We start from the raw sequence: 16105 nt of genomic DNA, 5'->3' as shown, positions 1-16105 counted from the left end.
GCTCTGATCTACTCTTCTTATGTACTTGTAGAACAATGGACAATGACAGTGTGTCAATTACAAACACCTCTGCCCCTCTCCTCTCAAGGAAGTTGGTGTCTGGAGAGAGGGAGAAGAGCAAAGCTGACAACACTGCAAGAGAAGCCCTACAAGAGGTGTTTGTAATGACACACGGCTCTGCTTTCCACCCCATGCACAGTAATCGCCAGCAGTTAGATTGTGTGATCTGGGTAGATACATCAGTTTTTCCATATCACACAAAGAATGTCAGGTATGACTTTCTCTGAGGGAGTGTCATGCTCTTTTTTTTTTTTTTTTTCGCCTGAATGATGAGTTTTCATGAAAGCTAGATTCAAAATGCTTGAAGCTGGAATCTCCACAATGGAAATAAACTATTATATATATATATATATATATATATATAGCACCATTAATTCCTTTGTGTTGTACATGAGAATGGGGTTACATATAAAGTTATAGATATCATTTACAGTAAACAAATTTACGATGACAGACTGGCACAGAGGGGAATAACCTAAAAACAATCTATTCAGCTCTGTGGCAACTACTCCATATGGCCAGTTTAACATGCTAAAACTGGGGAAAGGTCCCCTTTAATGTCTAATTTACAAATACAGCTTTATGGCTTAATTTTAAATCCATTACACTGGTGTATAAGTTACATTTTGAAAATTCTGTCATTGTCTAATAGCATCTGACCCAACACCATGAAGTTCCTGAAGTACATCTTTCAATTAACTATTTTGCTTCCTACAAAAAAATAAAAGGAAATGTATAATAAAAAAAAACATTTTTGTAAGTGGTGTTGCCATTACATGGACATCAATTTGTAAACTCTGCTCCAATTGCAGGGAACAATTGTATCTTCAGGTATTTGTCCCAACAATTACAGGCAATTGCTGGTTGTCAAGAGAGAGCTATCTTTTCGTCTAATAAAAGGAGATGTCTGCATGTGACAAATCTTTTAACATTTGTTATATATATACAACTTGTGAGGCAGTGACCGTGGTCATACACGAGGGTCGCCATGTGTCCCCCAAGATGCGCAAAAAACATATTAAGGCCGCAGGAGTGCATTGCAGTCACAGGTTTAGGCTACTTTCACACTAGCGTCGGGCTCGGCCCGTCGCGGTGCGTCGGGCCGAGGTCCCCGACGCTAGCGTTGTCTCCGCCGCACAACGGGGGCAGCGGATGCATTTTTTCCGCGCATCCGCTGCCCTATTGTGAGGTGCGGGGAAGTGCGGGGAGGTGGGGGCGGAAAAAGCGGACCGTCGGGAGCAAAAAACGTTACATGTAACGTTTTTTGCTCCCGACGGTCCGCCACAGCACGGCGCAACCGTCGCACGACGGTTGCGACGTGTGACCATGCGTCACAAATGCGTCGCTAACGTTAGTCAATGCAGAAAAAACGCATCCTGCAAGCACTTTTGCAGGATGCGTTTTTTCAGCAAAACGACGCATTTGCGACGTATTGCAGTTAACGCTAGTGTGAAAGTAGCCTTAGCTGTGGTTGCAATAGACAGTAAAAGTGAGTGTTAGTCTTGGACAAGCTATTTGTCCAAGGCAGATTAGAACAACCTGCCATGGGCTTTTATTTTTTAAATTGACTACAGGAAGGTAGTGCGGCTGGTTCGTTTCCTCTACTGGCCCGGGTTTTCCATGTGGCCCATGGCCACAGGTTCTTTGTAAAAGCCTCTGCAGCAAAGGGTTGGGTGTGTCAGTGTGAAGTTTGCAAGGTGCAGAGTAGACGGTTCTGCAAAAGCTCAGACGGTGTGAGGGAACACAGCACCAAGCAGAGTGAAGTCCAGGCATTATACGGTGGTGCAGTCGCCCTTGGCAACCGGCCGCATTTACGGACTGTCCCATTTACCGGCTGCAATCCGGAGGATACAGTTTGTTTTGTTTGCAAGTTTTGGACATTAAACCTGTGTTTACTTTGAACTCTCGTGGGTCACTACCTTTTCACTGCACAGTAAGGACACATCTGCACTACAAACTATATATTCAAAACGATATAAACTATATATACAAACATTGATAGAATATCTGTGAAAGAAATAAATACTTATTAGAAGAGACGATACATTTTTTTACCTTCAATCTCATCTCTCGGCCTGCACTGCATTGGTTCAAATGTCCTCTTCTAACAGCTGCCACACTACTGTTTAATTTAAATTGTAATAACCAAACAAATAATATAAAAATAATATAAAATAGAAGTATTACTGGTATAGTTATGGTGGAGGCCTCTAACTACTTGATACACGGACACTTGGGGTAAAAAAAAATAAGAGGGAAGCAGCACATCAAAGAAATATAAATATTTTATGAAGCTTTTCTTAACCTAGTCTCATGTTAAAAAATTGGTATATTGAATTATAAAGCATGAAAATAAGTTAGTTTGCAATTGAGTTGATTTTTCTATCTGCTGTCATTCTCCTCCTGTTGCCAAGGAGATCGACCACCAAAGCCTGGCTGAGAATGCACAGTAGCTACATCCCTGGCTGAGAAGTTAACTCCTAAGATACCAGCCACTTCTATTCAGCAGTTTGATGCCTCTCTCTGCTCCTGATGGACCAGCTGTCATTAGTCCTGCCAAATCACAATTCCCGCAGTTTCCAGATCAGTTCCTGTCTGTGTGTTCTTGTTCAAATAGCCTCCTCAGTGAAGAAGACTTGAACTCTAGTGCCATCTATTGGGGGTAGCAATCCTAAGTATCAATATTGACTCTTTAAAGGGAACCTGTCACCCCCCAGTCGTTTCAAACTAAAAGAGCCACCTTGTGCAGCAGTAATGCTGCATTCTGACAAGGTGGCTCTTTTAGTTCTGGGTGCTGTAACTTGAGAAATAATCAGTTTTATAATTTGTTTGAAGTACCTGGTCCTCAGTCAAGTGGGCCGGCGTTTCCCCCCTGCTTCAGACAGCACACTGCTGTCACTCACATCTTCTTGGCGCCGCCTCCTCCTCGCTGCTGTTTTTCAAAATAGCCGGCGCCTGCGCTCTTTTGCCCTGCCTGGTGCAGGCGCAGTGAGCACTGCCCGTCTTTCCTCATATGCAGCCCAGCTGACTGCGCCTGCGCGGCCGCCCAGCCTGTGAATCCCAGCCCCGCAATGTGAATAAATCATAAGTCACTGCGTAAGGTGGTAAAGAAGACACTTATTTGCAAAAATATGTTTTGAAGTGCTTGCCCCTGATGAGTGCAAAGCAGAAAGTCTGATCTGGCTAGATGAGCGGCTATCTGAACAGGAACTTCAATCAAGGAGGTATCCCCCCCTCAGCAACAAGGAAGTAAGACTGTGGAGCATACGTTTGCATTTTTTTCTCCCATTCTTCCAAGAGCAACAACTTTTTTATTTTTCTATCGAAATAGCTGTATGAAGGTTTGATTGAATTGCAGCTTTGAATGACATCATTAATTTTAACATTCAATGCATTGGAAAACAGAAATGTTATGTTTTTAAGTGTAGTAATAAAGAAAAAAGCAAATTGGCCATAGTTCTTTTAACCCTGCTGTTTTGTTCGCATTTACTATGCACTTGTAGTGTTCCGGGTCACTATGACCCGGCTTATTTAACCTTGATTTTAGACACTCTAACTCCATTTTTTTTATACTTTTGCTTACTAGACTGTTTGTGAACATGTTTGGTAGTAAAAAAAAAAAAGAAAAATGAACTAGAAATGTTTTTTTTTGTTTTTATTCTGAAAAAACAGATCGATGAGCAAAACGAAAATAGAAAACTACACATATTTTGTAAAAAACAAAAAACTAAACATGTGTACTGATAAGAGCAGAGAAGATAAGAACCCTTCTGAAAACAAGCAGATAAGCCAGGAAGACAGACTAAGGGTACCGTCACACATTGAAATTTCCATCGCTACGACGTTACGATTCGTGACGTTCTAGCGATATCGTTACGATATCGCTGTGTCTGACACGCTACTGCGATCAGACACCCTGCTGATAATCGTACGTCGTAGCAGATCGTTTGGAACTTTCTTTCGTCGCTTGATCACCCGCTGATATCGCTGGATCGTTGTGTGTGACAGCGATCCAGCGATGTCTTCGCTTGTAACCAGGGTAAACATCGGGTAACTAAGCGCAGGGCCGCGCTTAGTAACCCGATGTTTACCCTGGTTACCAGCGTAAATGTAAAAAAACAAACAGTACATACTCACCCGTCGGTGTCCTTCAGGTCCCTTGCCGTCTGCTTCCTGCTCTGAGTGCCGGCCGGAAAGTGAGAGCAGAGCGCAGCGGTGCTGCGATCTGCTCTCACTGTGCAGCTGCACTCAGAGCAGGAAGCAGACGGCAAGGGACCTGAAGGACACCGACGGGTGAGTATGTACTGTTTGTTTTTTTACGTTTACGCTGGTAACCAGGGTAAACATCGGGTTACTAAGCGCGGCCCTGCGCTTAGTTACCCGATGTTTACCCTGGTTACCCGGGGACTTCGGCATCGCTCCAGCGCCGTGATTGCAACGTGTGACCGCAGTCTACGACGCTGGAGCGATGATTATACGACGCTGCGACGTCACGAATCGTGCCGTCGCAGCGATGAAAATTTCAATGTGTGACGGTACCCTTACTTAGCAAAAAAAATTATTTGCAAGACTTTACAGCTCAGCTTTACAAAAAAAAAACGTCTTAGACAGCACGTTCTGAGCAGTCCGTTCTGCGCATAATATACACGTGTAGTGCACACCTAGTGATCTCTCCGGATGCACTCTACATTTTAGAATAGACTGCAGATCTCAATGCATACCCCCGGTAGAGCGTGTGTACGACCCCATTGAAATAATTAAGGAAATAAATCAATTGATATACAATAGTAGATGCAATAAATAGACCCAACTGAGGTTAGAACTCCTTTATTTCACTGAAAATATGGCCTCACACCTGTAAAAAACAATGTTGGGTCACTATGACCCGAACACAACAAGTGTAACTTTTTGCGTGTAGCAAAAAGTAAACGGAAAAAAAATAAAAATAAATACTCATAGGTAGGTCCCCCCAAATGAGGAAAAGTCAAGGAGTCTCAAGTTTTATAGACTTACAGATAAAATCTACAGGGCCGCAAAAAGTCTGTTCGGGTCACTATGACCCGAACAGAACATTAGGGTTAAGTTTTTTGTTTTTTTTTACGGCATTCATTCTGTGGCAAAGAAAATGATTCTCAAGGTCAACATGATTACGGCCGTACCAATCTTTCCTAACATTTTCTTTCTTCAGTTAAATAAAAATCTAAGTTTGATAATAAATATTTTGGTTTGTTTCGTCTTGTGAAGTCTTGATCATATATTTTTATTGGTGAGCAGTGATGACCAAAAGCCTACAGTTATGCTGTTTTTTTTTCCAATCTGTGTCGGCCTAATGTATCTTGAACCTGTGCAGGACTTGGGTTCAAATACAACTTTGATCCTATGTGGTATGTGTACCACAATCACCTACATATGATTAAAGCCCTCTCTTACAATGGAGTAGTCATGCTGAATTTTACCTGTTTTCGGAAATCTAAAGGAAAGAATAAACTATATATGGTATTTTTACTGTGATATGTAAATAAACTCAAGGTTTCTTACAAAACTTTGTTATTCCCAATGTCTGCATTGATAAAATACACATAGGACATGCCATAAAGCCCCAATAGATGCAGGACCCCCACTTGCTAATTCTCCTGAGTTAATTTTGTGATGCCACCACTACCACTCATTCTATAAAAATAGCAGCTGAGATAAAATGTGATTAAAAAGATGATTTAAAAAAACTATTTGCATACCATAATTAAAATGTTTAAACATGCAATTTTACAAACTGTAAGTCAAGTAAGTAAATGTTTACCTGTAACCACATGTTCTGTAGTAGTAGTAGCAGTGGTAGAGTCAAGCTGTGGTTCTTCAACGGAAGCATCATCTGGTTCATTTTTAATAGATGCAATGGACGACTTCAGCACAGAAGTGGAAACTGAAGGTCTGATCATAGGTTTCTTAGTAGTAGGACACAACATAACTGAAGAACGATGTGATGATACAGGATTGCTGGCCGTGGCTAGAAAAAAAACAACAATATTCTAGCAAAAGGTTCAATGAAAAAAAATATTAGGGAAAATATACATCACATCAATGCACTTTTACAATCGGATGGGCACAAAACTGAAAGCATCCTCCCATGAAGAAGATAACATATTGTGGATTCAAATGTTGTAACACCAGAAACCTTAAAGCGGTGTCTCACTACAGACATCCCCTGTACAGAGACTCCGTACTTTTATTACATTACTGCTAATTACCTAGTAGAGGTCTGTCAGCATCTCCGACCCCTCAAACTGCTGACACCGATATGTGGAGGACAGGGAGGTAGAATAACCCAGCTGGGTGATGGTCATGCAGATTGTAGAATAAGGAAACCAATGTTTTACTGCCATCAGCATCACAAGTGCCCAGGAAGCAGACCTCTTCATGTGCAATGCCCAGGTTCTCAGCATAGAACGCTCCCCAACATCTCCCATCTGCTCTGAGTGACGTTTACAAATCTTGCTGACTCTAGTCGCTTGTTTGTACGGCTTGGTGAGAGAAGCAAGCAACTTCCTCGGCCTATTTCCCCATTTGTAAGCCAAGCTGTATAGTGCTCCTTCATGTTCAATATTTTCGGCCACCTCTTTGGCCTCTAAACATTTCTGTCTATTTATGAATGTATTTGACAGCTTAAAATTTTTTATAGGCCTGAGTTAGTTTTCCCTGTGCTACTAATGTAGGCTCCAATAATTTTTTCCATTTATTTCCAATATAAGAAATTATTTGAGCCCTTAATACCACTTTCGAGGCCACCCAAAACAAGTGTGGATCACTACAATGTTCCTTATTATCCTCTTTGTATATATTCCATGACATCTGCAGAGAAGCCCTAAAATCATCAGACAAATATAAATAAGAGGGAAACCTCCACCTCCGCTCCTTACAAACAGTGTTCACCATTCTAGATTTAAAAACCACCGGGGCATGATCGGATATGTGAATATCCAAAATATCTGTTAGGAGAACAAGTGGTACCATTGATAAGCCCAGTAGCTAACAATCTAATCTTGCATGGGACTTATGAACATCAGAATAATGGGAATAATCCCTTTCTGTAGGATGTTGCCATCTCCATACATCCATCAGCCCTAGATAGTCATCAGTTTCTGTATAAGACCCCTGTGTGTCGCAGCCCCATGACCACCTGAACCCGATCTGTCCATAGACGGATCACAAACCTCATTAAAGTCACCTCCAACTATTAAACTGGATGTATCCCAGCTCGCCAATTTAGTGAGTAACTAAGTCTGAAACTGCAAGTTTGGCCCATTAGGTGCATATACATTTACCAGGCAATAAGATGTCCCCTCTATTTTTATGTTTACTACTAAAAACCTCCCCATTGGGTCCTCTAACGTTTCTAAGATATCATAATTAATGCCTTTATTGACAAGGATTGCCAATCCCCTCTGTTTTTTGGAGTATGATGCCTCTGCACACAAAACATAATTTTCACTAAATAATGAAGGATGCTTGTCCCTTATCCATTGAGTCTCCTGTAAGAAGATCACACGAAAGTTAGAACGCTGTAAATAATGCATAACCTTTTTCCTCTTAATTAAGGAATTTAGCCCATTCACATTCCAAGAACACCAATATAATGAATGCATTATCTGTCATTTAACTTATACCTGAACGTGGTGAAATTAGCCAATATATTATCAGATATGTATAAACTCCATACCTATCCCAGCGAGTGGGCGTAGAGGCCACATTACCTAAGAAACTATATGAGCACACACAGGGACCCTCCCTCCCTAACAATAACAAACTAAACCCTCCATTAACCATGCTCAAAATAATTATGAGGGTAACCCAGTTGGAACAAAAGAAATTAATGTCTCAACCAGAGTAAACATAAAAAGCGACGTCAACCTATTAGGTATACAAGTGAAAGAGCCAAGAAGGTGATCAATGTCTTCAGGTCTCCTCTGAAGGCTGAAGATGTTTTAATGCTTTTTCTGGCTCGGTGAAGACCCAGTATATCCCGTTCATGAAGAAACGTAAGATTGCAGGAAATTGTAGGCCAAAATGAATGTTTTTCCCCGCTAAAATCGCACATTGAATGGCCTTACGTTTGGCTGCAGCCGAGTAATCCTGAAAAAGAAACAGTTTTTGGTGGTGATCATAAAGTAGAGATTGCTTCTTTCTGTATGCCGACAATAAACTGACTTTATCCTGGAAGTCCAATACCCGGAAAATTACTGGACGTGGCCTAGAATCTGTATCGTTTCTAAGAGGACCCAAGCGATGAACTCTCTCGATTTTTAGGGCACCTGACAACGGTGTCAAATTTAAAGTTTTCGGGAGCCATTCTGTAACTACTCCCATTAAATCAGCTGCTTTGATCGATTCAGGGAGTCCCACTAATTTGAAGTTATTACGACGAGTCCTGTTTTCCAAATCATCAACTTTTTCTAGAAGATATGTGACATTTTTGTCTCCCTGATCCAACTTCCCCGAAAGCTCTGTTATCATGTCCTCCATATCCGACACTCTCTGTTCTGCAGCCGTTATACATGCCCCTTGTGTATTGACCCGAGCAACAATGGTATCTAGAGTTGCCTGGAATGCTGCCAGTCGTGAATCTACTTTTGGCATTAAAATGTCTGTAATGGCTTGGGCAATAGATTGGGTGTCCTCATGTTCCATATCAGTAGATGTCTTAGGTGGAAAAGTAGTATTCTGTTACCAGGTAGAGGGCCTATTTGTTTTTCCAGGTTTGGCCACAAATTTTTCCATAGTGTTTAAAAGACTAGATGGACGTATGTCAAGCTGTTAGTGACCTCGCTATTGAGTGTCTCGCTCACATTGAAAAGTTTATCATTCCACTCCTACAGAGAGGGGTCCAGACTGTTATGCATTAGAAGTAATCCAAAATCTAGCAGGGGTGCTGTTTTCCAAGATTTGAGTCTATATTTCTGTAAAACTTATATCCAGCAGGGGGCAGCGGTAATTTGGTCTGGGACCACGTGTCAATATACACTGCCAAATAAGGGCACCACAACTATATGGCCTGTGGATTTATCAAGCACTGTCTCATCTGTGAAAACCAAATCTCTGAATTATAGTCACACAGCATTAAGGCAGTAAAGGCTACGTGAATCCAGAAGGGAGAAGCGCAAATCAGAGATTCAATATTAAAGTAGATTTCTCAAATTATGTCTCTGTGCTCCAGCTCCCTGAATTGTAGGTACACATATATATATAAAAAAAAAAATAATAGCCCCGCCTGTGTGGTCCAATCCTGCCACCTTCCCAAGTCTCAATAAGCGTTCTGTCTGCCTTACCAGCTTGCTTCCCGCACTCACTGCTGTCTCCCCTTAACCGCGTTTCAACAGTTACCATGCACCGGTCACTGCCGCCTCTTCGATTCCTCCGCCAACCAGTCGTCCTCACCCGCTACATACTGCACTCCAATAGATTTGTGTGCTGATCACCACCGCTCCTCTGCCAACTAGTCATCTACACCCGGTTCGTCCTGCGGGCTTATGGAGAGGTATGGTGGATGCGCGCGCTCTTGACGCGGCCTGACACTGCCACCTCTGACTGAGGCCATGTGCCTTGTGGATCTCGCCACTGCCTGCGCCTAGAGCCTCCAGAGTACCCGGAAAGCTGGACCGAAGGCTGAAGGTCCTTGTCTGGTCCTTATCCCCACTGTCTGCCTAGATAGGCAGTGTGATGGCAGTGGATGGAGATCTGCCTTTGAGGAGCTCTGCTAAAATGCGGCCATCATGAAGCTCCGCCTCCCAGAAATCCTCAAAGCCAAGTTTTTTAGTGGCAAATAGTTTTATGTGGTTTTTTAATGCTTTTTTTTCTAAATTTTTTCAATTTTCTTGAACTTTTTATTTCTTTACTTTTATTACTTAGTCCCACTATGGGAATATTCTGATCGATGGTCTCATGACTGTCATACTGCTGTACTGCAATGCATGAGACAGTCAGATTTACAATGACACTTGGCCAACTTCTCCCACCAAGACGATTACTCTGCCTAGGGTTGCCATTGCGACTATTGAGACCCGGTGGGTTGCTGATGGTGTTAAGGAGGTAGCCCCTCTCTTTTAACCAATAAGAGACAATTTTACCAGTATATAGATGACAGTCACTTCACTTTTGCCTATCAGAGGGGCACTATTTATTTAATCATCGGTGCCCTAAAAAAGGGGCATTGCAGAATAAAGCCACTTAATGATCACTATAAAAAGGTGGATCTGTGGTAATTTAGGAGTTGAAACAAAATATTGATGTCAAAAAAAGAAGAACCCTTAAGCTGTCAGAATTTCAATACCTTGTAGACCAGGAGTTTTGAACGTCTGGCCCGTGGGCCGTATACGGCTTGCAATATCATCTGGAGTGCCCGCAGCCACTGTGCCCACTGCACCATGCTCTCCAGCTCCCCTCAAGCCACTGACTCTATGAAAAGATGTCAAGTCCCCAATTGCATCTGTTCCTCAACCAACATGGCGGCTAAAAGCGCACCTCACATGACAGGGCCATTTCAGTTGCAAACTTCTCTGTCTCTGCTGCCATTGGTCGGCTCTAGCAGATGAGACATTCCCTTACCAATATGGCCGCGGGTCTCTTCCCTTACTCTGACTGGATGCTCTGTTTGATGATCCTGCCTCTCTTCCGTCTCAACCTTATTAAATTGGCTCCAGTCCCAGACCGACCAGCATGACTTCTGGGCAAACAGAAGGTGTGTAAGGCTCTGTCAATTAAACGGTGAGATGACAGTGGAGAACCGTAGAGGCACCACTCCTCCACCTGCCTCCAATCTCAGGAGAGGAAGCGGAATACAAGCTCGATAAAGACCCCCTTGGGAGTGGTGAAGACTGACCTCTGACCCCCCATATAGCCATTGCTAATTGGGTGGTGCCTCTAACACTGACAGAGGCCACGTGCTTTATATCTGGCTCCCAGTAACCATATTGGTTGTTAGTTACTCGAGACTTCCCGAGCACGCTTGGGTGTCCTCCGAGTATTTTTTAGTGCTCAGAGATTTAGTTTTTATTGCCGCAGCTGAATGATTTACATCTGTTAGCCAGCATAAGTACATGTGGGGGTTGCCTGGATGCTAGGGAATCCCCACATGTACTTATGCTGGCTAACAGATGTAAATCATTCAGCTGCGGCAAGAAAAACTAAATTTCCGAGCACTAAAAAATACTCGGAGGACACCCGAGCGTGCTTGGGAAATCTCGAGTAACGAGTATTTTCGCTCATCACTAGTTATTAGCAATAATTCTATGTCTCCACCATTCGTCTCTGCCCCTGTAATTACAGAGCTAGAGCTGCGTGCTCCTCCCAGAGAAGCCACAGTGGACTGCTCTTTATAACTTGTTGCCCCTTTCGGGGTAAACCAAGGGCTCACCCTGGGGCGGTGTTTGTAGGATTTTAGATTTTGTGTGTCTGGTGTAATGATGTGTAAGGCAGGCACCGCAGACGTCTAGTGGAGGGTGCCACACTGCAAGCTCATTACAGTGCCATTTTATACCCAGTATGGGGGAGATTTGGGTCACGTCTAGTAGGCGGGGTAACATGTGCCCGGAAAAAGATGGTGACACGAGGAGAAAAGGGTGAGAACCAATCCCAGGATGGCGAGTGTCTGGGCATGGGTGATAAACAGATCCGGGCCCAGGGGGCATTGCTATGAGGGTGCTGATGTGACCATTAGGGACCCCGTTATATTTTTTTGCTTGCAGCTCAGGATATCCAACCTGCACCTCTGCCCCTTCCCCAATATTAATTGCCTGCACCTACAAGGGCAATTTTTGTAAAATTGACTTTCCTCCTAAGACAGGTCCTGAGGGTGTTTACCCCCTACAGATGAAGCACAAAAGCTCACTTATTGTTACCTCGTTATGGACCTAGCAGCGATGAAATCCACACACAGGGACATGTTATCGCTGCAGCCAATCACTGACTACAGTGGTCGCAAATCATGTGTGCGCACTATAGCTGAAGCCTGTAATTAGCGCAATAGTGATGCGGATGTACAGTGTGAACAGGATGAGATGAAATAGTTTTTGTTTTATTTAATATTTTAAGGGGTTTTCCCCTTCCAAAAGTAGCGAGTAGCAACATCATCAATACCTCCCAACATCGTACGCCTCACCAAAGAGAAGTCATTCCAGCCATCACATTAGGTGGGAGGTATATAAATGTTTGAATAAATATAGACAGCTAATGTTTACGTTAATACTTGCCCTTGGCAGGAAAAGGTTCCCCATCCCTGCTCTAGACTCTACTCCTATTTTCTACTAATACTCCACAACTTTAAAAACAAACAAAACAAAAAAAATCCATATCTTTATTGCACAATCGTACCTATTCTCACTAACAACTTACCGTACCTGTTCAGCATTAGAGACAAAAGCCCTAGTAATAAGCTACTTTTGCTTGTACGTACAGACCAAAAGTTTGGACACACCTTCTCATTTAAAGATTTTTCTGTATTTTCATGACCATGAAAATTGTACATTCCCACTGAAGGCGTCAAAATTACGAATTAACACATGTGGAATTATATACTTAACAAAAAAGTGTGAAACAACTGAAAATATGTCTTATTTTCTAGGTTCTTCAAAGTAGCCACCTTTTGCTTTGATGACTGCTTTGCACACTCTTGGCATTCTCTTGATGAGCTTCAAGAGGTAGTCACCGGGAATGGTTTTCACTTCACAAGTGTGCCCTGTCAGGTTTCCTAAGTGGGATTTCTTGCCTTATAAATGGTGTTGGGACCATCAGTTGTGTTGAGCAGAAGTCTGGTGGATACACTGCTGACAGTCCTACTGAATAGACTGTATTATGGCAAGAAAAAAGCAGCTAAGTAAAGAAAAACGAGTGCCCATCATTACTTTAAGAAATGAAGGTCAGTCAGTGTGAAAATTGGGAAAACTTTGAAAGTGTCCCCAAGTGCAGTGGCAAAAACCATCAAGCGCTACAAAGAAACTGGCTCACATGAGGACCGCCCCAGGAAAGGAAGAGCAAGAGTCACCTCTGCATCTGAGGATAAGTTTATCCCAGTCACCAGCCTCAGAAATCGCAGGCTATCAGCAGCTCAGATTAGAGACCAGGTTAATGCCACACAGAGTTCTAGCAGCAGACACATCTCTGCAACAACTGTGAAGAGGAGACTTTGTGCAGCAGGTCTTCATGCTAGGAAACCACTGCTGACAGGCGACAAGCAGAAGAGACTTGTTTGGGATAAAGAACACAAGGAATGGACATTAGACCAGTGGAAATCTGTACTTTGGTCGGATGAGTCCAAATTTGAGATCTTTGGTTCCAACCACCGTGCCTTTGTGAAGCGCAGAAAAAGTGAATGGAGGGACTCTACATGCCTGGCTCCCACCATGAAGCATGGAGGAGGTGTGATGGTGTGGGGGTGCTTTGCTGGTGACACTGTTGGGGATTTATTCAAAATTGAAGGCATACTGAACCAGCATGACCCAGCATGGCTACCACAGCATCTTGCAGCGGCATGCTATTCCATCCGGTTTGGACCATCATTTATTTTTCAACAGGACAATGACCCCAAACACACCTCCAGGCTGTGTAAGGGCTATTTGACCAAGAGGGAGAGTGATGGTGTGCTACGCCAGATGACCTGGCCTCCACTGTCACAAGACCTGAACCCAATCAAGATGGTTTGGGGTGAGCTGGACCGCAGAGTGAAGGGCAAAAGGGCCAACAAGTGCTTAATATCTCTGGGAACTCCTTCAAGATTGTTGGAAGACCATTCCCGGTGACTACCTCTTGAAGCTCATCAAGAGAATGCCAAGAGTGTGCAAACCAGTCATCAAAGCAAAAGGTGGCTACTTTGAAGAACCTAGAATATAAGACATAATTTCAGTTGTTTCACACTTTTTTGTTAAGTATATAATTCCACATGTATTAATTCATAGTTTTGATGCCTTCAGTGTGAATGTACAATTTTCAGTCATGAAAATACAGAAAAATCTTTAAATGAGAAGGTGTGTCCAAACTTTTGGTCTGTACTATACATAAGTATTCTTTCATAATTTTACAGGTTTTAGCCTGTGAGATATTACTGAAAATCAATTTGTATCAGCTCAGTCTTGTCATTTCGCAGGACTGCGAGTCAAGTTTGACTTTGATTCAATGTGTGTACGTACAAAGACCATTAGTGTCACCTATATCTATTTAAAGCCCTCTCCCATAAAGCAGCAGTCATGTTGAATTTTACCTGATGTTTTCTGAAATCTCAAAAAGAAAAATAAAAAAATTTCAATAAAAAAAATCATCTTCTGCATTTATGACATACACCATGATGGACATGCCATAAGTCCTCAATAGATACAGGCAGGGCCAGACTGGCCATCTGTTACATGCCAGAAGAGCCTGTCTGGTCGTGGGCTGCCTTGTCTGCTACATTGTTATCAGAATCTGCATCCTCAAGACGCCTATATTGTTAACACTTATGACGGAGCACAAAGTCGCTGACTCCAGTCTGCGGGCGTCCCTTCTGCCTGTGACCTGCCGGAGGCCAGCACCCACCGGACATTGGCAGTGCAATTAGGTAACTGCATCGCATTGCCAGCATCCACTGAGAGAACGGATAGAAAAGAAATCAGACGCTGCAGAAGATGAGGTGTCTGGATTAGGGAGGCTTTATTAATTTTTGAGGGATTGTGGCGGATCACGACACTATATGGGATACTGTGAGTTGGAATATCATAGAATATAAGGGGCTGTGGAGTGGACCACCATACTATATAGTGTACAGTTGGGAGCACCGTCATACTAAATGGGGGACTGTGAGGTGGACCATCATACTATTTAGAGGGCTATGAGGTGAACCATCATACTGTATGGGTGGCTGTTGGGGGTACCAACATTCTACATAGGAGATGTGGGATGTGTAATAATACTATATAGGGGGCTGTTGGTGGGACAATCATACTATATGGGGGTCTGTGATGGAGCACCAAACTATATACAAGGCTATGAGGTGAAACATCATACTATATGGGGAGATGTTGGGGGTACCATCACACTATATAGGGGCTGTATATGTGTGTGTATGTTGACTTTTGAATTTATGAGTTTCTACAGTTGGTCAAAAGTTTATATTTTTAACTTGATGATTGGTTGTTATTTATCTACTATATAATTGTCTAAGGGTCACTTCCGTCTGTCCTTCTATCTGTCTGTCTTTGTCTGTCTGTCACGGAAATTCATTGGTCGCGGCCTCTGTCTGTCATTGAAATCCAAGTCGCTGATTGGTTGCGGCAAAACTGCCACGACCAATCAGCGACAGGCACAGTCCGGCGGCAAATGGCCGCTCCTTCCTCCCCGCAGTCAGTGCCCGCTCCATAATCCCCTCCAGTCAGCGCTCACACAGGGTTAATGGCAGCGGTAACGGCCCGCGTTATGCTGCGGGTAACCCACTCCGTTACCGCTGCTATTAACCCTGTGTGACCAACTTTTGACTATTGATGCTGCCTATGCGGCATCAATAGTTAAAAGATCTAATGTTAAAAATAATAAAAATAAAAAATCGTTATATACTCACCGTCCGTCGGCCCCTCGGATCCAGAACCGGCCTTTCCCGCTCCTCGCGACGCTCTGGTGACCGCTCCATGCATTGCGGTCTCGCGAGATGATGACGTATCGGTCTCACGAGACCGCTACGTCATCTCGCGAGACCGCAATGAACTCTTGGGACCGGAGCGCGCAAGGAGCATCAGTAAACGCCTCGCTTGGATCCGGGGCCAACGGAAGGCGAGTATATAACTATTTTTTATTTTAATTATTTTTTTTAACAGGGATATGATGCCCACATTGCTATATACTGCATGGGCTGTGCAATATACTACATGGGCTGTGCAATGTACTGCGTGGGCTGTGCAATATAATACGTGGGCTGTGCAATATACTGCGTGGGCTGTGCAATATACTGCGTGGGCTGTGCAATATACTGCGTGGGCTGTGCTATACACTACGTGGGCTGTGCTATACACTACGTGGGCTGTGCTATACACTACGT

General features: G+C 43.2%; 1 protein-coding gene across 8 annotated transcripts in view; it reads right to left on the bottom strand.

The window, feature by feature from the left end:
- The window catches only part of LOC143782318 (uncharacterized), a 356201-nt gene that overhangs the window by 42937 nt on the left and 297159 nt on the right, over positions 1 to 16105 (bottom strand). For all 8 annotated transcript variants that reach the window (XM_077269673.1, XM_077269669.1, XM_077269670.1 and 5 more), the window contains one exon: positions 5858 to 6064. In XM_077269673.1, the coding sequence (XP_077125788.1) occupies positions 5858 to 6064 (207 nt within the window). The remainder of the gene's footprint in view (positions 1 to 5857; positions 6065 to 16105) is intronic.

The sequence above is a fragment of the Ranitomeya variabilis genome, chromosome 6 (genome assembly GCF_051348905.1).
Source record: "Ranitomeya variabilis isolate aRanVar5 chromosome 6, aRanVar5.hap1, whole genome shotgun sequence".
Lineage (NCBI taxonomy): Eukaryota > Metazoa > Chordata > Amphibia > Anura > Dendrobatidae > Ranitomeya > Ranitomeya variabilis.
The sequence above is the reverse complement of the archived record's forward strand: the minus strand, read 5'-3'. Positions and strand labels throughout refer to the sequence as shown.